Below are 21,262 nucleotides of genomic sequence, written 5' to 3'. Positions count from 1 at the left end.
CTGTGAGGCTGCAGATGAACAGCCTATGAAATCCCACCCAGGCTGTGCTGGCCAGCTGAAAAGCTCATCCCCAGATTTCAAACCAGTCTGTCAGCTACTAGACCTGGTAGTGTCTGAGGCTAGCAGCACTGCTCTGTTTCCAGGCTGCTCAGATAACAACTGTGCGGCTAACAGGATGGACTGGCAGAAGTTATTTTAAGTTGCAATTACTAGCTCCTATCTTATCAGAAGAGCTGGATGTGCACAGTTGTTGCTGCTAATAGCTTCCCTTCCTCTTTTGAAAGAGCAACAAGAATTTTATTCATGGCAACTAAAGATAGAGTAAATAGTACTAGGCGAAGGGTGAAGTGCACTCCGCTACTGCAACCACCCCAGTGAACTCCAGTACTCCCCAGTCTCCTTGCAGGTAGTCCCACTGAACAGGTTTGAACCACATCTCCCTTTCTTACAGCAATACTTCACCAGCCTCCTTCTTACAGTGGTAAGGATCCAACTAAACCAGCACACAACAGCAGTGCTCAAAGCCAAAGCCTGCTCAAGCAGCCCTCTTTAGCTGAGGGCTGGGCAATCCTAACTGTGTGCAGAGGGTGGCTAAGTACTTTGCAGTTTCAAAGCAAACACTGAGTGGCTGGGAGAAGTGTTAGAAATCACAGTGAGAAGGAAAAGCAGCACTGCTGCACATCATATGAGGCACATCTTCAGAGGGGCCCATAGCTGGATGATGGAGAGCAAGATTTTCTCCATTCGCTATGCACAAACTAAAAACACCACCAGCAGATCCAATATTAGAAGTCACTGCCATAACACAAAGTATTCTTAACCAGGCTGGGTTAAGTCTTGAAGGACGGCTTGACCTTGCTACAAGTTCACTTAAAGTCATTAGGCTGAATGAGGAAGTTAGGCATAAATAAGTTCATTTTTACTTGCATGACTCCATCCAGAGCTACACCTTGGCAATGGACTTCTCTTAGATCAGTCATGCAGCTGTTCCTAACAGCACAAACTGGTCATGATAAATTTCATGCTCCCATACTGGTGGCACCTATAGTTTAGGAACAATGGACCCATCAATCCTCCAGCCCCACTGCTGGCTAGCAAACACCCTGTTTTCCATCAAGTATTTAATGAAATTAATTCTAACAGGATTTTATAAACCAGCTGCAACCACTTCCTGTGGCCTTTGAGACTTCTGTGACTTTCAGAAGTCAGGTATGATGCTATTATTTTATTTATCATTAGAAAATCCCACATGCTCTAAGAAGGTACATATAGTACTCAGCCACCATTGAGGGATAAAGAACTGGGTGCTTTCCAGCTTTCTGAACTGGGTTCTGGAATGTTTCCTTACAGCTTTGGTAACAAACTGTTAAGGAAGCTAATGTGAGGCTTTGTCTTTCTTTAATACATTACGATCTGTTCCTCCTTCCCTGAAAGAAAATCCACCAAAAGGTTGCAGGATTCTTTTATTTTTCTGGCAATAAGATGCTGCTCTAACACTCTGCCACACACAAACTGGATAAGCAGCCAACTGCTGAGTGGGAGGCTCATTAAAAAGGGCCATTTGCTTGCCATATGTCTCTTTCTTCTAGACAGACTAATTCTAGTCATTAGAGTTCTAACCAGAAGCGCAGAGCAGCAAAGCAACTTTTCGTTAAAATGGTACCAGCAATTTTCCTAAGCATCAGAGCACTGAGAACCAGTTGGTGCTCAAAGGCAGTACCAGTTAGAGACCTGAGCCTTATGCCAAAGCAGGACTGGCAGAGCACCTCATCCTTGCAAGGCTGGCATCTTCCAACCTCCCACAGGGGAGCCCCAGCCCCACCAGCTCTTCCTGCTCCTGCCCTCCACTGCCACCCATGCTGCTCCTGCTATTGTCTCCTGTTTCCCCCCTCCACTGCCACCTCTCCCTCACTCCTCTCTCTCCCTGCTACTGCTGTAACATTTCCTCTGCTCATTCCAACACCCAGGAGGATGACTTGAACAGGAGTATTGAGTATCAGCTTACAAGATCAGCCTAGTTTGTCTGCCATTGAGAAGTCTGTGCACCCTGCTCCCAACTTGGGAAGGCAGCACAACCATTTATCAGAGCAGCTCTTGCAGACCTTTGTGTCTGTCAAATCATAGAACACTTAGGGTTGGAAGGGACCTTTAAAGGTCATCTAGTCCAAACCCTCTGCAATAAACTGGGACGTCTTTGACTAGACCAGGTCGCTAAGACCCCCACCCAACCTGACCTGCACTGGTCCCAGTACAGACCCCTGAGAGAGATCACTTGTCACCAGTTTCCATCTGGACACTGAGCTGTTGACCACTACCCTGTGGATGTGACCATCCAAGCAATTCCTGATCCACCAAATATTCCATCCACTAAACTCTTCTCTCCCAAATTTACAGAGCAGCATGCTGTGAAGGACCATGTCAAAGGCCTTACAGGAGTACAGATAGATGACATCCATAGCACCCCTGTAGTCACTTCACCACAGAAGGCCGCTAGGTTGGTCAGGCAGGACTTGCCCTTGGTGAAGCCATGCTGGCTGCTGTCCTCCAGCATCTTTAGGTGTGTGGGGAATCTCACACCAGCAGACAGACACAGGTAATCCACAGGCATCCAAAAACTTCCTGCAATGGGGTGGTGGTCACCCCACAAGAATCAAATTGATAAAAAGGGAAACACCAAAAACTCCCAAGCCCCCTTTGGATCTCTCAGCCTCTCTTTTCAAATCAGATAGAGCAGTTTTTCAGATAAGAACATATGCATGCTAAATCTTAATGTAAATGTCAGTCTCTTTTCTATTTACATGCTGTTTTAAGACACTACCAGTCTGAAGTCAAAATCAGGTTCCCCATTAATTTGAGTTAGAAAGTTTGTCTAAATTCACATGTTATGTTTCTATAGCAACTGTCTTCCTGGAGGATCAAAAAACTCTTCACAGGAAAAAGCTGATACCATGAGCAGTTCAAGCAATGACCATTTCCTTCATGCAACAACCTCTAGAGGAGGCTAAAGTTGACATGTTAGGACACTGCAACTCTCATTCCTACTCAGGAGTATTTTGCATCCCACACTGCAGGATATGCTGTAACCCTTCCCCTAGGGAAGAACACATCCTTCCCAGCAACTGGTTCTAGGCTTCCAAGTCACACTGGTAAAAATCTTTCAACTCAGATCCACAAATCCTAAATACAACATTACTTTGCTGTTCTTTTTTTTAATCTGGTGATGCCATTTTTGTCACAAATATCTTAATTCCCCCCACACTTTGAACCCTAGTCATTAAATGAGCAACCATACAGCTGCTAAAGAATTAGATTATGAAAGTCACCTTTGTCCATCCATCTCAGCAAGGTTTCACTTTTCCCACTTGGTCTACATAGCCTTTATTTCTTGAGTTTGGAAGTCCAGAGGCTATGAAGCATTTCATCATAGGCAGCCTTCTTCTGTCAGTACACCCTCTGTCTCAACACCCTCCAGAGACACACATCCCACACTTGCCTATGTTCAAAAGGTTAAACATCCCACACCTGTTCATCAGGCAGAAAACAACCAATGCACTTCATTGCATGCACCTGTTCAGCTACCATGGCAAAACCAGGACCTTTCACTTGATGAGCTGCTCCACACACACTAAAAGAGGGATCACAGAATCACAGCATCTCAGGGGCTGGAAGGGACCTCAAGAGATCATCTAGTCCAACCCCCCCTGCCAAAGCAGGATTACCTATACCAGGCCACACAGGACATCATCCAGGCAGGTCCTGAATATCTCCAGAGAGGTAGACTCCACAATCCCCCTGGGCAGCCCATTCCAGGATCAGGTGAGGACCATGAAAGAAGGCAGCTGGAATAATTCCAGCCACCCAAATGCAGCCAGCCAGCCCTGGCTGGCTATTCCCAGTCTGCTGCAATACAGGATTCATGTGAGATGGACCAGAAAAGGTTGAAGCAGTGACAAATATTTAAAGAGCACACTGTGAAGGTGACTCCCCTGAAAAATATATAGCTTTAGCATTTAGATTTAAAAGGTCTTTCTCACTCTCCATAGGCTATCAAGCACCCAAGATAACAATAACATGTCAGTGTTGTAGACTTTGTGACAGGTGGCTCACCAGCCAGGCATTCCCAGTCTGAGGACACACATGGAAACCACTGTACAATATGCACACACACACAATGTATTTCCATCTTTGGACCTGCTCTCAAACTGCACACTCAGGTTTGAAAGAAGAGATGAATTTCACCTGCAGTAAAGGGAACAGCAGCAATACACAGAGCTTCATGTCTACAAAGAAAGCTGTGAGGGAAGTAAGCAAAGGCTTCAGTTTCCCCTCTAGTGCTTAGGTCCTACATCATGAGAAGTTAAATGCCCATGTTTCTCCTACCCAGTTAATAATGGTCACCTTTGCTATTAGTGCTAATAGCTTCTCACACACACACACTGAAACAAGTTAATCTCTGGCAGCTGAGAACAGAAAACAATCTCAGCAGCACAGCTCAGGACAGGAAAAAAATAAAAAAGCCAGTTTTTCCACTCCTCGAAGTTTCAAAGCTCACACAAGTGCCTTCCCCTGACACAGCAGAATTACTGCCTTGGATCACAGGCTAAATTAAACACACAAATTACATTCTCCATATAAACAGAGTTATACATGGCTTAAATAGCAGGGGTTTGTTTTCCTGTTGGCACCAAGGGGTACAGTAGTTCAGTCAAAGCTTCGGACACTCGTGATGTCAGTTGCTTTAACAGGCGGTGCTGACGTGACCGACTCCCGTTCCCAGGCATGAAGTGTGCTGGTTTCCATGGGGAGGATGCTGACCCAAGAATTCCTACCACACTTCCTATCAGTTGTTTTGAACAGCAAACACTGGGCTCCAGGGAAAAAAAAAAAAAACAAACAAAAAAACCCAGTCATTTTTTGGATGTTTGGACATCCAAAAATTCACAAGATGACATCATCCTGTGTGACAGATTCCTCTGCAGCTCCCTCCCCAAACACACATGGCCTATCAAAAACCCTGCTCTACATTCCTGCCAGCTGGGCTCTGTATTTACAGAAAGCAAAGACATTCCTAAGTTTTGCCTTGCTTGTTTGCCCTGTTAGCTCAGTTCCCCCTCCAGCCCCAGGAAGCAAAAAGGGCAGTCAGTTTAAAAGCGATTTCTTTGACTAATCATAGGAAGCTCAGGGCAATTCTTTGTTTCCTTCAAAAATTCCTATATAGATTTAAACCATGTAACAAGTCAGAGCATCAGTAAAGGAAAATGAGCGGATGAACTCAAGACAAAGTGAAACCAAAGGCAGGAAAGACAGCCAAATGAAGTTAAGAAGCCCAGAGGCATACAGTAAACCACACCCAGATCCCCTAAGCATTAAGGATTATACTTCTCTGCAGAAGTACTGCATGTACTACCACCCAGGTAAGAGTCAGAGTCATGGGGGAGTTACACTGCTGACTGCATCACTCTCTGTTAAGGTCTGGTAGCTTCCCCCTCCACTCCCTACTCTCTTCACATGAAAACACAACCCCCAACTTCACAGCCCAGAGTTAAGCAGGTGATGAACCAAAAGGCATCATTATCCATGTGTACTTATCAACTCAAAGCACTTTATGGTTAGATTCCATCTTAAAGGTCTCTCCCAACTTAAGCAATTCTGCTTCTGTTCCTCAAACAGATTTTATAAAAATTCTTCCTCCAGGTTTGCACAGAGGGTAAGCATGTATTTTATACTGATTAAATAGTGACCATGGCCTTTACATCCTCCTTCTCTTATTCTCTTCTCTCATCAAGGGTCACCCTTGAGGCCAGATGGGTGGCATTAAATCTGTGCAATTCCTACTTTAGGAGAACAGGTGTGAAGTTCCAGACTTGTGATTACAGACCACAGGCTAACAGATCTCCTTTGAGCTTCTAACTGCCCAGAGAGGTTTTTTTTCATCTGTATGGTTTTCTATGTGTCTAAACATCTCCTTTAAGACAGAAAAGGATGAAGCAGCTTCACACTTAATTCATGCCTTGTTCAGAGCCTAGAAACAGGCAGATCATCCCTGGCCCAACCTCACTGGCAGGACCTAACCATCCAGAGTGTTCATGCATCTCCTCCCTTTTAAATCCTTAAGCTATACCTCATGAAAGAGGAGAACAGCTTCCTCTTGGGAACTCAGGAACCACATTCCCAATTTCCTTGTAGCTGGTACTTAGCAGGATAGGACCAGAACCTTGAGTACAGCCTCAGGTTCCCAGTGGGGATAAACCTTTTCCTCTCAACCACTTAACTGTGGTTAAGTTAGGTAGCTTTTAAGACCCTTCTCCCAAGCACTTAAGTCTTTCTAGCATCATGCAGATGAGCCCAGCCCTCCACTGTACCAGCCAAGAGCTAAGGCAAAGTAATTCAAGCAGTGCCAAGCAAATCCTGTGTGATTTAGCTCATCTCCCAGTCTTCTGGGAACCGGTTTCCTGGCTGCTACTCTACCCTTCCCTCAACTGCAATTTTTCAAAGTCATCCTCCCCAGTGAATTTCTTTTGTACAATCCTCTAGAGCTTCTTCCTAATTGATGTGACTCCAATCAGCCTCTCTGCCTCCCTCAGATCTGAAACAAGCAAAGAGAACACACCTCACCTTATGGTGAATGCTTATAAGGTCACAGCTGAATTTCAGCAAGTTTCAAGTTTGCAGACTTAAGAGTAACAGCCAAGAACTGTGGAAGTCTGAGAGGAACATGTGATACTTCAAATCATCAGTTGTAGGAGCTGTGAGTCTTCCCTCTCTCCTCCTACTCCCTTTCTCACAAATAAAACACAAAGTTCAATGCTGTGGCAAATCTTAGGGTTTGTTGGGTTTTGTTTTGTTTTTTTTTTTTTTTAAACAAGGGTAAGATTTTACTGGTGCTGAAGTCACAGGAGAGTAAGGCAGCTGTATCTGAAAGTATACAACTCTTTCCACCTAGTAACTCACCAAGACAGTACTGAAAAAATATCACTATCAGCACAAGCTTTTGTTTCCTTTTAAGGCATCCAGCAAACCTCACAAAGCCAAACAAATTTTACAGAACAAACTGGTGTCTAGAAACCACAAACTTTTATTATGGGTTGGAAAGCAAGAGATTAAATGCAAATATTTTCTTTCCGTCAACTTCTGGGACACAATCAGACTCTTCCTTTGTTACTTGGAATGGTACCACTCTGTGAACAAACCCTGCTCTTCTCACTACATCAAAGAGCAGCAGCCTTTGAGAGCTGCAGACTCTACAGCAGTTTCAGACATCTCAGATGGGCCAGACAGAAAAACTGGAAGGTGGATGGGAGCTAAAACAAGAGTCAAATGGGACTTCACCAGAAGGCTGAAGACACACTGTGATACATCCAGCCACCCACCTGAACATCAAACAAGTTCTAGAAATTCTCCAGAAATCTCTCAGACATAAGGCTGTGTACATACAAAGAGAGGAGAGATCTCAGCCTGCTGATTTTCATTCATGAGGATGACAACTTTAAGGAAACTAGACACTGCAAAACAGTCTGGCTGACTGCAGAGGGATGAAGTGGAGTGTGAAAGATTCTCAGCAGTGCAACCTGATGAAGAACTGCACACCGCTGTTCACTAGAAACTAAATTTGAACCACCTCCCTACGCTGAAAAAGTATTTATGATCCATAGCTTGCATTCTGGGAAGCTGCCAGGGCACACTACTAGGAAGCAAGTACCATATAGATTCAGAACAAACTCCTCGAGCCAAGGACAAACTGCTCAGTCAAAAAAAACAAGCAAGCAAGCAAACAAAAAACATAATGGGAAGATATATGTGCACATGCTTTAGTAGTCATAAGCCCAAATGCAAAGTAGAAGAGATTCTCCAATACAGGCGGTCAGACAAAAGGGGAGTATTTCGTAAAACTTGGGTAAAAAGCTGCTTCTTCAGCAGACTGGCTAATGGGGTGGTGGTGAAGGAACAGGAAGAATGTGCTCTTACAGGTGTAAATAAGCAATTTTTGCCAGCAGCTTTGCTGCTTGCATTTTGATCCTGTGATTTGATATTGCACTAAACATCGACAGAGAGGCTTTGCCAGAATTTAAAGAGGCAAAGAAAAGCAGCATAACAAACAGACAGGACCATGGGGAAGTCTGACAGCAACTAAACTGGTCGAAAGTACCAGGAAACTTCACACAATCAAGTATTCAGAGCTACAAAAGTCATATTTCTCTTTTAAAATCATGAAGACTATATACTGGTGGCAATGCTTTTTTATTAGCAGTACCGGTGAAGAAAAAGCTTTCAAACCTACAGCTGCCTTTCAGATCAATCTTTTTGAAGGAAAAAAAAAAAAAACAAATCAAAATAAAACTTGGGTACTAGAGGGTTAAATGTGTGGGTTGGTTTTTTTCCCTTGGTTTTGTTTTGAGGACATACATTCATTAATGGTTTACCAGCCCACAGACTCATGGCAGCCTGCCTCTCTTGGAAGAATTGCATTCAGGTCCTGTGCTCCAGAAATTATATTCAGTTATACAGCACAAAACCCCCAGAAGAACCGTATGATAGTTGGGTGCCAGGTTAAGTTCAAAGCAAAATACAAATTAAAATGCAAAATGCATTTCATATCAGGGAGTGGTGTACCTGTTGGCTGGAAAGGACTCACCTAAGTTCCCTACTGCAGAGCAGTGTCCCTCCCTGTCTTAGATCTCACCCACCTCTTTGAACTTCAAGATTACCCCACCAGAGGTGTACTGCTCCACTTAGAACATGTATAGCTCTCCCTGACACCACCCACTGTTCCCAGGGAGGGAAAGCCCCAGACAAAGGGCTCTTTGTCCAGCACCACCTGCCTTGACCAGCAGACAGCATTAAATTGCACCTGAAGGAGTGAAGAGTCTAAACTGACCATGACAAGGAAGCAGCCCCTCTGTCCCCAAAGCAGCACAAGTTGGCAGCAGATACCATAAAGCTGTCAAGCAAATGGAAGTCTCACATTTGCTCTTCTCTCAGGGCCATGAAGGGAGCTGCACAATGTCCCAAACATACTAAGGGTTCTGGGTATTACTGAAGTAAAAATCCAAACTTATTCAGACCTTGGAGGCATCAGGTTCAGGGTGGGTATAGAGCAACAGCAGCTGCTGTAACCATCTCAAGACAGCCAGGAGATGCCTAACCCACACCATACCTCAGTGCTCTCCTCCCTCAGGATCCCAGGTGTGACTAGCTCCGTGCAGGCAGCTGTGGGCTTGCTGGGACTGCACAACTGTGTGTCAGAGGCAGGCACGTCTCTGGACATGAGAGAAACTCCTGCAGCTGCACACTGCAAAAATCTGAGGGCACTCTGCTGCTCCACCACTGCAAAAGGCAAGTTCCCTCTTGAGGAGACCTGCAGAGAGCTAGCAGGACACAAGGAGGAAAGGGGCCCATGAGGCACTGCTCCACGACGAACAAACCAAACCAGGAGAAACAGGTTTGGGTAGGACGTTCATCATACACCACTTCCAACACCACAGAAGGGACTTCTGACTCACTCCCACCTGGCACCCCACCTGGGGAAGGTTCACGTGACAGGGCTTTATGTTCCCTCATGTAAAAGACATTAAGAAAGCCACCACACACGTGGGTAAGCAACCAGCCAGGGCCCCAGCGATCACCCTGCGTTAGCAACTGCACACCTTGACTGGGAGGTGGGGAGGTGAGCTCACAGCAAGAATATTTCCAACACCCCGGATGTGTTAGGGTGGCACACCCTGGAACAGGCTGCTACTTTCTAATGTCTCCATGAAAGTGTTTTCTTTACTAGTTGCCTCCCATCAGCACATGGATGGCAGCAGTGACACACGAGGTATTCCCTCCAAACCCTGGGCAAAGCTGAGTAGAAGCTTAAAGAAAAAGAAAGGCAGCTCTGCTATGAGGATAAGCTGAGGGAGCTGGGGTTGTTCAGCATGGAGAAGGGAAGGTTCCAGGGAGACCTCAGAGCTGCCTGCCAGTACATGAAGGGACCCTAAAGGAAGGCTGAAGAGGGATTTTTCCTAAGGGTGTCTAGTGACAAGACAAGAGGGAATGGGTTTAGGCTGAGGGAGAGTAGCTTTAAGCTGGATCTCAGGACATTCTTCAGTACAAGGGTGGTAAGACTCTGGAACAGGTTACCCACAATGGCTGTGGATGCCCCTCCCTGGAGGTGTTTAAGACCAGATTGGATGAGGTCTTGGGCAAAGCGTGCCTGCCCATGGCAGAGGGGTTGGAGTAGAAGGTCTCTGAGGTCCCTCCCAACCCAAGCCATTCTACGATTCTGTTAAAAAGGTAGGGGTTTAGGTTATGTTTCTTTTTAAACATCATCTCAAAGGCCCTCTGAGCCGCTTTTCCCATACAGCAAGCATTAAGTGACCACACCCAGCTCCATCAGCTTTCAAATCAGTAAGATGCATAAGGAATTGTGGCCTCCTACCACAGGCATCTAAGCAGCCCGGGTTCACCTGTTGCAGAGTCAGAGCAGAAGACTTCTGTGGCTTGAGCTGATGAATCCTCAAAACTACTTATGACAGTTTTGAGCTATATAGCCCTGGAAGGTAGCACAAGAGGGGTCAGACAACACCTGAGGGCTACAGTGATCAGTCCCCTAGACAGTGCCTTCAATGGTCATCTGCATCCCTGTGACACAGATTCCCACACAGGTACCTCTACAGAGCAATGAGAGATGTTCCTGTTGACAAGCAGCAGCACAGTGAGTCTAATTCTGCAAGATACCAACTTGCTCTGGATCTTCCAAATTCAGCTCATAAAACATTGTTTTCCAAAGGCTACTAAGGGAGATATTTATCAAGGTAAAAATTGCAGTGCTGGTCAAATCAAAGCTAGCATTAATATTTTTGACATCAGCTGGAGGGTATGGATGACACACACTCCATTTTAGAGTAGAAATCCAGTATTAAGGGCATCATAGTACCAGGAACAACATAGAACTAGCTCAGACAGAAAGTTGGTAAGATCTTCCTGTGAGTACTGAGTGTGAATTGTGTAGCTGAGGAAAGCAAAGGACACCAAAAGAATGTTCACCTGTTCTGACAGCTTACCTTGGAGATCTGTGAAGTCCATTCTCTCACGCCAAGACAGGGCACTATCAGCACAGTGGTTTTGATATGCTCCCTCTTCTATGGGCACATGAAGACCTCTTTTGTTTTAGGAGCCAGAAATGCATTAGCCATTTGGTTTTAATTATATGAAAATTGAACCTGATGCTACATTAACTTTTACTCTAAAGAGAAGCAGACTGGAAAGAATATTCAAGAGGGAGTGGTTTGACTAACAGCTGTCATATACGACTGTTCTTTGACAGCAACAGCAAAACTAAACCATCTCAGCCATCCTCAACAGAAACAACCAGGGTAGCAGTTTCCCAGTAAGGAAATGACTGCAGAACTGAGGTTCTTTTAATGTAAAATAAAGCACTTTCCTTCTTTAATAAGGCTTTATTGTATTTAGGTTTCATAAGTGTATCAAAACCTGATTTAGCAAGTAGCAAAATAAGCTTTACTTCATACTCATGTATGTGAGTGATGACTTTGTGGTACTTAAACCCATAATCTCAAGAGAATAACCTAATTATCAACTTCCTTTCCTGCTCAACTGTTGCAACCAAAGTCATGCTGCAACTTGCTACCTTAAAATACTGCTAGGGGTTAAAAAAAAAAAAAAAAAAAAAAGTTATTTGATTAAAGCCCAAAATAACCTAGATTGTCATTTTAATGACTTCTTACTCTCCATCCCTAAGGGTCATCTTTGTAGGCACTACATCTCACCTGACACAAGTATGAAAGTAAATTATGCCTTAGCATACAGCAATACAGTTTACACACGTTTGCCTAAGAGGACATACCCTCCCCCCCCCTTTAAACCCCAAAACTAATGGCTGAGTCCCACATAAACATCCTGCTGACTGTTCTAGTGGTGCTTTCTGCAAAGATGGAAAGCTCCAGGGTGCACAGGGAAGGCTGTGCCAGCCAGCTCACCCTGCCAGCTGATGGCACTACCTTTCAGCAGCAGTACATCCTCCTCACAAAGGTTCTAGAGCAGTCCCACCTCCCAGCCTTCCCAGAGCTCACTGCAGAGCTCCAGAGCTAGCATCATAACTGTGTTCGGTCAGCAGCCAGCCCAGCAAGTCTGCTTAGGCAGCTACACTAAACTTTGCCTCTTCAGCACAGGGTGCTGGATCCCAAAAGCAGTATCGTGAGGCACTACACCATGCAGCACGGAAAGCACAGTCAGTGTTAGCTCATACATCTCTGCATGGTACTCCACAGCACCATACATTAATCTCTAAGTGCATTTAGATGCTAGCACCCGAGCACCAGATTGCAGTGCCAGCTACATCTCCATGTGTTTAGACTAATCTCTTCTTTCTTGTAGGCAAGCCCTGATGGGACATGTTGTGACCATTTTTGTGAAGTTCCTGGGCAGCACCTGAGCCCACCACATGTTCAGCAAGTGCCCTCACTACATGGCAGTGTCTGAACTTTCCTGAATTTTCATCTCATTAATGAAGAGTTTATGGCAGGGAACTTTCTGGAGATTGTCTGACAGCAAAACATTCTGTAAACACACACTTTTTTTCCTGCATTAGCACAAGCCAGGAATAAAAACACATTTTTTTTCAGTATCTTAGGGACAGATTTTGCTTTTGCTTGTATCTGTATAAATTTAAGCTATGAATGAATGGAGTATGAGGAGTCAGGAAAGCCTTAGTAGATCTTTGTTAACTTCTTTAAAGATTAAGAACCAAGCTTTAGTACAACCCTTAAGATCCACCCTTGTTTCATGCCAACAACCATTTTCTGTTCTCCTTCTTCCAGGAATTACAGTGAGGATTTTAAAATGCAACATTCAGTTTGAAGGAAGTGAAGTGTTTATCTGGCCACAGCACTGAAGCTTTTGCAGCCAGGAGGTGTGGGAAAAAAAAAATTTAAAAAAATCTCTGTTACTAAGGACAAGCACTAGAAACTGTTTATACTAAGAAAAATTCAGAGAGGTTTTAAAGCCATTATCAATACATGCTGGGGGATGAGGTGATAGAAAGCAGCCCTGCAGAAAAGGACTTGGGAGTTCTGGTGGATGAGAAGCTGGACTTGAGCCAACAGTGTGTACTAGAAGCCCAGAAAACCAATGGCAGCAGCATGGCCAGCAGATCCAGAGACATGATTCTGCCACTTCATTCTGCTCTGCTGAGACCTCACCTGGAGTACTGCATCCAGCTCTGGAGCCCCAAACACAGGAAGGATATGGACCTGCTGGAGTGGGTCCAAAGGAGGGCGATGAAAATGATCAGGGGCTGGAGCATCTCTGCTACTAGGACAGGCTGAGAGAGCTGGGGTTGCTCAGCTTGGAGAAGAGAAGGCTCCAGGGAGACCTAATAGCAGCCTGAAGGGGGCTATAAGAAAATGGTGAAGGGACTGTTTACAAAGACCTGGAGTGATAGGACAAGGGGCAATGGTTTGAAACTAGAGAAGAGGAGATTTAGATTGGATGTTGGGCACAACTCTTTACCGTGAGGCTGGTGGAACAGTGGCAAGGCAGGTTTTTGACCTCCACCTTTCCCTGGAGGTATTCAAGGTCAGGCTTGACAAGGCTCTGAGCAACGTGATCTAGTGGATGAACCCCAAGGAGAAACAGTAAGAAGGCAACTAGTGGAAGTTTCATCACTGAAGTAGGGTGCATCACCCAAAGTTGCAGCACTAATGAGACTGGAATAAAACATTTCAGTCAGCTCTTATACAACTCAGCACATCCTCACTCCCCAGCATTTTAAAGATGACCATAAGAAAACAGAGTAGATTACTCATTTGAGAATCTGCTATACAGATGACCAAGTAAAACATGAGCTGAGTAGATTACTCAATTGACAATTGGCTCTACAGAAAACCAAGTAAAACACCAAGCCCACGTTTCTGCTTCAGTTCACACTTGCCAGCTTTCTAAATTTGTCTACAGCAGTAAGGTAAGTGCTGACTACTCATATAGTACTGTTCTACTCAGCTTGTGAGTGGCATAAACAGTAGGGTATTAAAAACCATTCCCTAGGAAAGCAAAAATAATTTGAAATCTTCAAAATAAATGTGGATTGGTTGCATCATATCTATTTGGAACAACATTACTGACTCAGCTCAAAATCCTCAAAAAAGGGAGACTGACAAGAAAGCTGGTGAGGGACTTTTTAGGGTGTCAGGTAATGATAGGACTAGGGGAAATGAAACAAAAATAGAAATGGGTAAACTCAGATTGGATGTTAGGAAGAAATTCTTCCCCATGAGGGTGGTGAAACACAGGAAGAGGTTGCCCAGGTGGCAGAAGCCTCATCCCTGGAGGGTTTTGAGGCCAGGCTGGATGTGGCTCTGAGCAACCTGATCTAGTGTGAGGTGTTCCTGCCCATGGCAGGGGGGCTGGAACTGGATGATGCTTGAGGTCCCTTCCAAACCTAACAATTCTGTGATTCTATACCTGTAGTGTTATTACAAATTATGGCTTTTAACATGGGAATACTAAACAAAAATCCCCTCCAGCCTGAATATGCAATAAAGTGTAAAACCCATTCCATCTTTAACTGAACGTTTCGAGGTATTTTCAAACTTTTGCCTTTTTGTCGCCACATTCAGAGATGAGAAGCATAAATTATACTCAGATTGAAGCAATTCTATGTAGCTACGTGTTCTGAGCATGTGCTGCCCAGTGAAATACATCTAAGAGTAGCCCTGGGAGTAAGTCAGCATCTCTTGTGCTCTGTAACATGATTAAAGAGTTAAGTCACAGACACTGACATCAGAGGCTTAGCTTCACTCTGTCAAAGAAAGTGATCAGTGCAAGTGGAAGGCAGTTCATTCTCTTGGAATTGGCACTTCAGGTCAACAATAGCTTTACCTGCATAATGCACAGGGATTTCTATCTTTGGCCCTATGACATAGTGACCCTCCTCCAGACTGTGAGCTGTGATTGTTGTCCACTGCCGACAGGAGTGGATCAGAAGGTAGTCGCTCTCTCGAAGGCCTTCCACAGTCTCACCTGCAAAACAGATGGAGATGTTGGTTTGGTTTTGTTTGTTTGTTTGTATGGTTAAACACACTTACTGCATGAGCAATTAAGAATAAAACACTTCTCGGGAAGTTTTCCTATTGCTCTTTATTTCTAAATGTTAAAATATCTGAGAAAAAAAAAAATCCACTTAATTGAAATTCTACACAGTGCTCGTTTTTACAAGTAAGGACTTTACCTTACAGAAACCAAACACAGAATAACAGATTCATAGAATGGTTTGGGTTAGAAGGGACCTTAAAGATCATCTAATTCCAACCTCTTGCCATGGGCAGAGACACCTCCTAGCAGACAGGCTGCTCAAAGGCCCATCCAACCTGGCTTTGAACACTGCCAGGTTGGAGCCTCCACAATTCCTCTGGGCAACCTGTTCCAGTGCCTTACCACCCTCATGGGGATGAATTTCCTAACATCTCATCTAAATTCAGCTTCTCCCAGTTTGAAGTCATTGCCCCTCATCTTGTCATTCCTTGCCTTTGTAAAAAGTCCCTCTCCAGCTCTCCTGTAGCCCCTTTCAAATACTGGAAGGCTCCTTAAAAGTCTCCCAGGAGCCTTCTCTTCTCCAGGCTGAAACATAAAGCAAACCAATTCAGTGTATGAATACAATACCACAGAGGTAATCCAGATTAGTCAGGAGTGGCTCTGGGGCTTCTTTTTCAGTTTTCTGCATAAACAGACTTTTCATATCTCTATTTATTTCTGCCTATCTCACCGAGTTGATACTTGAGATACTTGAGAGGTCCCTTGCTTTTTAAATAAAGGGGGGGAAGCAACATTTTTCAGATGTTGAAAGCTCAGCAGCCCCCTGAAGCCAAACCTTGCTCATCTCTATGAAGTAAGTGGGTACCACACTTGCAGATACAGAGATCCCAGCTCTGTCATTCTGTCCCTTTGCAAGTCACTGTTTCATTAGCCATTCCTATGTCTGAAATTAACTCCTGCCACTTGAGGAGAAAAACCCCAACAAAACAAAAAAACCCACTGACACACCAAAGTCCCCTCTCAGAGATAAATTCAAGCAGAACCTCTGCCAGATAATGCCCAGCTCATCTTTTTAATGCCCTCTCTTATTCTCTTGTACTTTGGCATCCATCAAATCCATCCCAAACACAACCAGAGCTCCAGCTCTCCTTCATTCCTCTCTCCCTACCAAATCCTTTGCATTTCTGCCAAGCAGCCTCCCCTCCTCCACTGCCTGCAGTGCTCAGTCAGGACGAGAGTGCTTTGCTTGGCTTTCCAGCAATTGCAAGAGCCAGACTACTCCAAGTGCCAGCTATACATCTCAGGCATGATATATGAACAACATGTCAGCGAGCTGGGTGTACCATGGCAGCCTGCTCTCACATCCCTGCAGCCCTGCTCAGTGTGCTCCTGCATGAAACACACAGAAAACAGCCTCTCAAGGTGTCTTTAGAGCAGGCATGTGAACTTCCAGGAACACTTCATAGACACTAAACATGGGCCAAGAATAACGAAGCTTTAAATTTCATTTTCTTTCTCTCCCACCAGCCCTCTGCAGTCATAGCCAAAACTTAAGTAGTTTAGTCCTAGAATCAAGTTTGGACAAAACCCATCCCCTTTAGCTACTAAAACTGCACTTTCTCTTCACTGTCCTCTGATATTCTTAAAAGTCAGTGGAAGAACGAGACTTTCCTCAGCCTGGGGCAGCAGACATTTCCCCTGCTCAGTCTCTGCAGAGGAGAGAGACTTCCCATTGAGCTTTTTTTTGCCCACACCAGGCAATCTTTTCCACCGTAGGCACCAGCTACTACACACCCCATTCCTGCCTGATTTCATGCTCCCATTCTATCAGAACGCAGCCTCCTACACGATTCAGAAGGCAGCAACTGCTGTGTGTGAGAACTGTGAGGTTTGAAATCAGAAGAGACCATTACGACCATCTGCTCCAACACTCTCTGGCCACAGGATTCAGTTCGTTTCTTCCAGAAACTTGGATTTGGCTGAACAAGGGAGAGAGCCACCCCAATCCGTAGAGTTCAAGAGATGGCTGGTCCCCTTGGGTCTGTTGTCCCATGGTCTGTCAAACCTTAAAAAAAAAATGAGCCTGTTGTGCACATTTGGGCCTTTCACTTACACCTGTGGATGGAGTGCTGTTATGGGGAGCGTGGGGTATGGGGGTGGCAAGAAGGTACACTTTGCTTCTTGGCACCAGTCACTCTTGCTCCATTTCAAGGTACACTTTGCTTCTTAGCACCAGTCACTCTTGCTCCATTTCAAGGTACACTTTGCTTCTTAGCACCAGTCACTCTTGCTCCATTTCAAGGTACACTTTGCTTCTTAGCACCAGTCACTCTTGCTCCATTTCAAGGTACACTTTGCTTCTTAGCACCAGTCACTCTTGCTCCATTTCCCAGGTTCCTTCTTTTTCATGGCACAGAAAGTAGCTTCCAGGTAAGTAGGAGATTTCAAGAGCTGGTTTCCAAGAGCTCCTTGGGCCAGGTCCCTTGGCAGCCCATCCAGGTAGACAGGCTGCTTAACACCAGTCCCTGCTCCTTGGGAAGCACCACTGCTCTCACCCAGTGTGCTGGGAGAAGGGACCTCCTAAAATCTAGAGTAGAGTGGCAAAACTGCCATGCAGCACCGGAGACCTCTTTGGTCACGTTTAAAGGAAATTCAGATATATTTGCTAGAGGAGTCATGCACCTGCTAAATTTTACCAAATCATCTGACCTTGACCATCTCCTGTGTTCTGCTCACAGGGCAACACCTAAAAGGTGTAAAAATGATCTTCAGCTTGCTACAGAGGTTTGCAGTTTTGGAGGGAAACACGAAGAACGACAACCAATATCTGGTGTTCCTCGAAGCTCATGTTTCAGTTCAGAAAGTTATGCTCTCTATAACCCATGGCAATAAGCCAATAGATTATAGAGATAAATAAAGCCAATGATATCTGAGGGAAGAACTTGTATTTTACTGGTTTCACTGACAGTGATAAAACAATTTCGAAGAACCTGGTTTGCTTTTTTCTCTGCCTTACGCTCTGTAGCTTACCTAAAGGATTCTACCTCCAGGATTGCAGCAGGGACATAGCTACAGTATGGGTCACCCCCCAAGTGTTTGAGAAAGATATTCTCAAGAAAATAAAGACACCCATTATGAAAGGGTGCTTCCCGTCACGGCTCACATGCCATGATCTGCTGAAGTGGTTACTGCACTAAAAACTGGGTGGGACAGGTGAGTGTAAGCAGAGATTAACTAAGGCAGGCCCAAGAGTGGCTACGTAATTAAGTCTGCAGCTGCAAGGAGCTGTATTTCTCAAACAGAACCTTGGAAACCACAGTTCTTGCTACACCAATTATTTGCTCCAACTGATTACATCGGAAGCGAATTTCATGCTTTGCCACGGGAGACTGAGCCCAGGAGAGAAGGTGGAGCAGATGCAATGGGGAATTCATGGTCCCCCTGGCTTCCTCACAACAAGCAGGTCTGTCCTGCCCAAGCCCTGATCTTTCTCAACCCTGGGCCAGCTGGATTTCAAGGGTTGCTTTATGAGAGGCTCCTTGTCAAGACATTCATGGACTCACAAAACCTCCTGGCTAACGATGGCCTCCATGCTATGGGAGGAAACACAAGGAAGAGTCAAACGTGACTGAGACAACAGGACTCAGCAATACAGACTCTCTTCTTTCTTCCATTTTCTTCTAGTCTGTCTCTCCCTGTCAGACTTGTTCACTGCCATTAAAGCAGTTTCCTTCTGGAGAGGAGAACTTTTCAAAGCAGAGGACACCTGACCCTAGCTACACAACTCAGTGCCCACCCCAAGCACAACCCAGACTTAGCCTTTTGCACTTCTCTCAGCCACTGCACCTTGCAAAACAGCCACACAAATCCAATCTGATTTTTCCCCCTGCCTCAGGAACACAAGTTATGCAAGCCTTTCATTAATCACATTTTAAATATGTGGGAGAGAACTCAGCAGTCCTCACATCCACCAACTATGCAACTCTGTTCTCACCTATCCAACATACTCCTACACTGCTGCTTACACAAAACCCAGACGCTATGAGAAAACAGAGTACACCGGGCCACTCATCTTTAGTAACAGTTTTGTCTCTTAGGATCAAATATGGATTAGTTCTATCTTCTCAGCCTCTCCTCCCCGCCCCACATGCCTGCAGTATAATTAAACCACTACAAAGAACCAACAGGCAACTACTTGTGTTGGTTTTTCCCCCAAATGAAAGTCAGAGAAGCAATGAACTATCACATGCAATTCCCCACCCTTCTCCAAGTTGCCTACCTCCTTCCAAAACATGAGTCAAGTTTATTCATAATAACGCCCAAGACTCAGAACCCCTTGGTTTGCTAACAGCACCTAACCCTGAAATAAAGCGTCAACACCCATCCTGCCTGACAATAAAAGCCTCACACCTCTGAATGGAGAAGTCAGCTGGGGTGCTCCTACAGAAGCTGTCCTCCAGAAGCACTCTGACCATGATTAGTTATTTGGACTGCATCAGGCGGCACCGAAGCGGCACTGCAACAGCTCCTCACTGCCAGCAGGATGTATTACCAGGTTTTAATTACAAGAGCCATTTCCACACAATTCCTAAATGCTACTACTACTGCAAAGCCCACCTTTGGCAAAGGGCAACTGCAGAGCAAACACTGACCATGAAAGGAAAAGTCTTCACACACCGATCCAGTTATAAAACAGGAATTGCTTCACCAGCAGCCCCACGCTTATTAAATACCACCTACACCAAATGCCAATACTTCTTGAATAATTCTTTCCAGTTCCAAAACTGGATGATCCACATTTGGCAAACCTTGGCTCTGGCAACTGTAAACACTCCAGTCTGAAATTAATAGTTAACAACTAGAGCAAGACCGGGAGCAGGATATCTCCAAGTTTGGAGATGAATTTCTGGTTTCACTTGCAGTTTTTAAGAACCAGGTGAGACAACAGAGGCTGGCTTGGTGCAGGGACTGAGTTGATTTATGGCAGCACAGAAAGGAGCTCACTTCTTTTGAGGCAAGCACTGACCTCCCAAAAAGCTGGGGAGGGACTTTTTACAAGGGCTTGGAGTAATAGGATGTGGGAATGGATTGAAGCTAGAAGAGGAGAGATTTGCCTGGATATTAGGAAGAAATTCTTTACAGTGAAGGTGGTGAGACACTGGAACAGGCTGTCCAGAGAGTTTGTGGATGCCCCCTCCCTCAAAGTGTTCAAGCCAGGCTGGATGAGGCATTGAGCAATCTGATCTAGTGGGAGGTGACCCTGCCCATGGCAGGAGAGTTGGAACTAGATGATCTTTAAGGTCCTTTGCAACCCAAACCATTCCATGATTCTGTGATTGTGTGTCTTTAGAAAATAAGCAACAGCAACACTTTAGTTTAGCACTGTACAATTTCCAGATTTTCCAGAGCAAAGCCTCAGGAGTAGAGATGAAGACCACTCCAGTTTTGAAGGATTTGAGCACTCCCACCTTGGCCCATTACCATACATAAAAGAAAATTGACACAGGTTTCATAAATTCTGGTTTGCCAAAGAGAGCAATGACTTTTCAACATCAGCCACTAAAGAAAAATCATGAAACAAATTAAAAAAAAAAAGAACAACAAACAAAAAACCACCAACAAAACACAAACCACCTTTTAAGGTTCTCTTCCAAATGCTGAGAAGCTAACACTCAAGTCACTGCAAACTGTGCAGCCCAACATGACTCATTCACTCAGAAATGACACTGCTAAAAATAAGCAGTGATCTGCAGGAATATAAACCCTTTGTAATGCCACACACTTTGTCATCTTGGCTAAGGGTTTGCAGGGCTGCCTTAAAGCACAAGCTTTGCATCTGAAGACATTAAAATAACAGGTACCAAGCAATTCAGAAGAGAAGTCACAGGCAAGGTACCATTTACCAGATGAACCAGATAACATCTCCTCCTGCCAGGAAGGTGGTGACAGAGACAATCCTCTCTCATCTCATTCACCACCTAAGACTGGAAAGTGAGCTGAATGCTGTCCCTTACATATCAGTTCAAGCACGCAGAAAGTCCTCTTCCTGCAGCACAAAGCCTTACAAAAAAGGACTAGGAGCTCACAGGAAACCTCAGATGGCTTCTGTGAAACAGCTGGTGAAGATGATACCTGTGAAACCCCAGGGAAAACTCATCAAGACTTTGGGCCATGTGTTTTCATTGAGCCTGAACACCATCTGCATGCAAGGTAACAGATGCCACACAACCCA

At 44.8% G+C, this 21,262-nt stretch overlaps 1 protein-coding gene across 2 annotated transcripts in view; it reads right to left on the bottom strand.

Moving 5' to 3' along the window:
- The window catches only part of GAREM1 (GRB2 associated regulator of MAPK1 subtype 1), a 98,774-nt gene that overhangs the window by 59,857 nt on the left and 17,655 nt on the right, over positions 1-21,262 (bottom strand). For both annotated transcript variants that reach the window (XM_054394737.1, XM_054394738.1), the window contains exon 2: positions 14,878-15,018. In XM_054394737.1, the coding sequence (XP_054250712.1) occupies positions 14,878-15,018 (141 nt within the window). The remainder of the gene's footprint in view (positions 1-14,877; positions 15,019-21,262) is intronic.

This window comes from Indicator indicator, chromosome 31 (genome assembly GCF_027791375.1).
Source record: "Indicator indicator isolate 239-I01 chromosome 31, UM_Iind_1.1, whole genome shotgun sequence".
In the NCBI taxonomy this organism is placed as follows: Eukaryota; Metazoa; Chordata; class Aves; order Piciformes; family Indicatoridae; genus Indicator; species Indicator indicator.
Note: the sequence above shows the minus strand (reverse complement) of the source record. Positions and strands in the feature narration are given on the sequence as shown.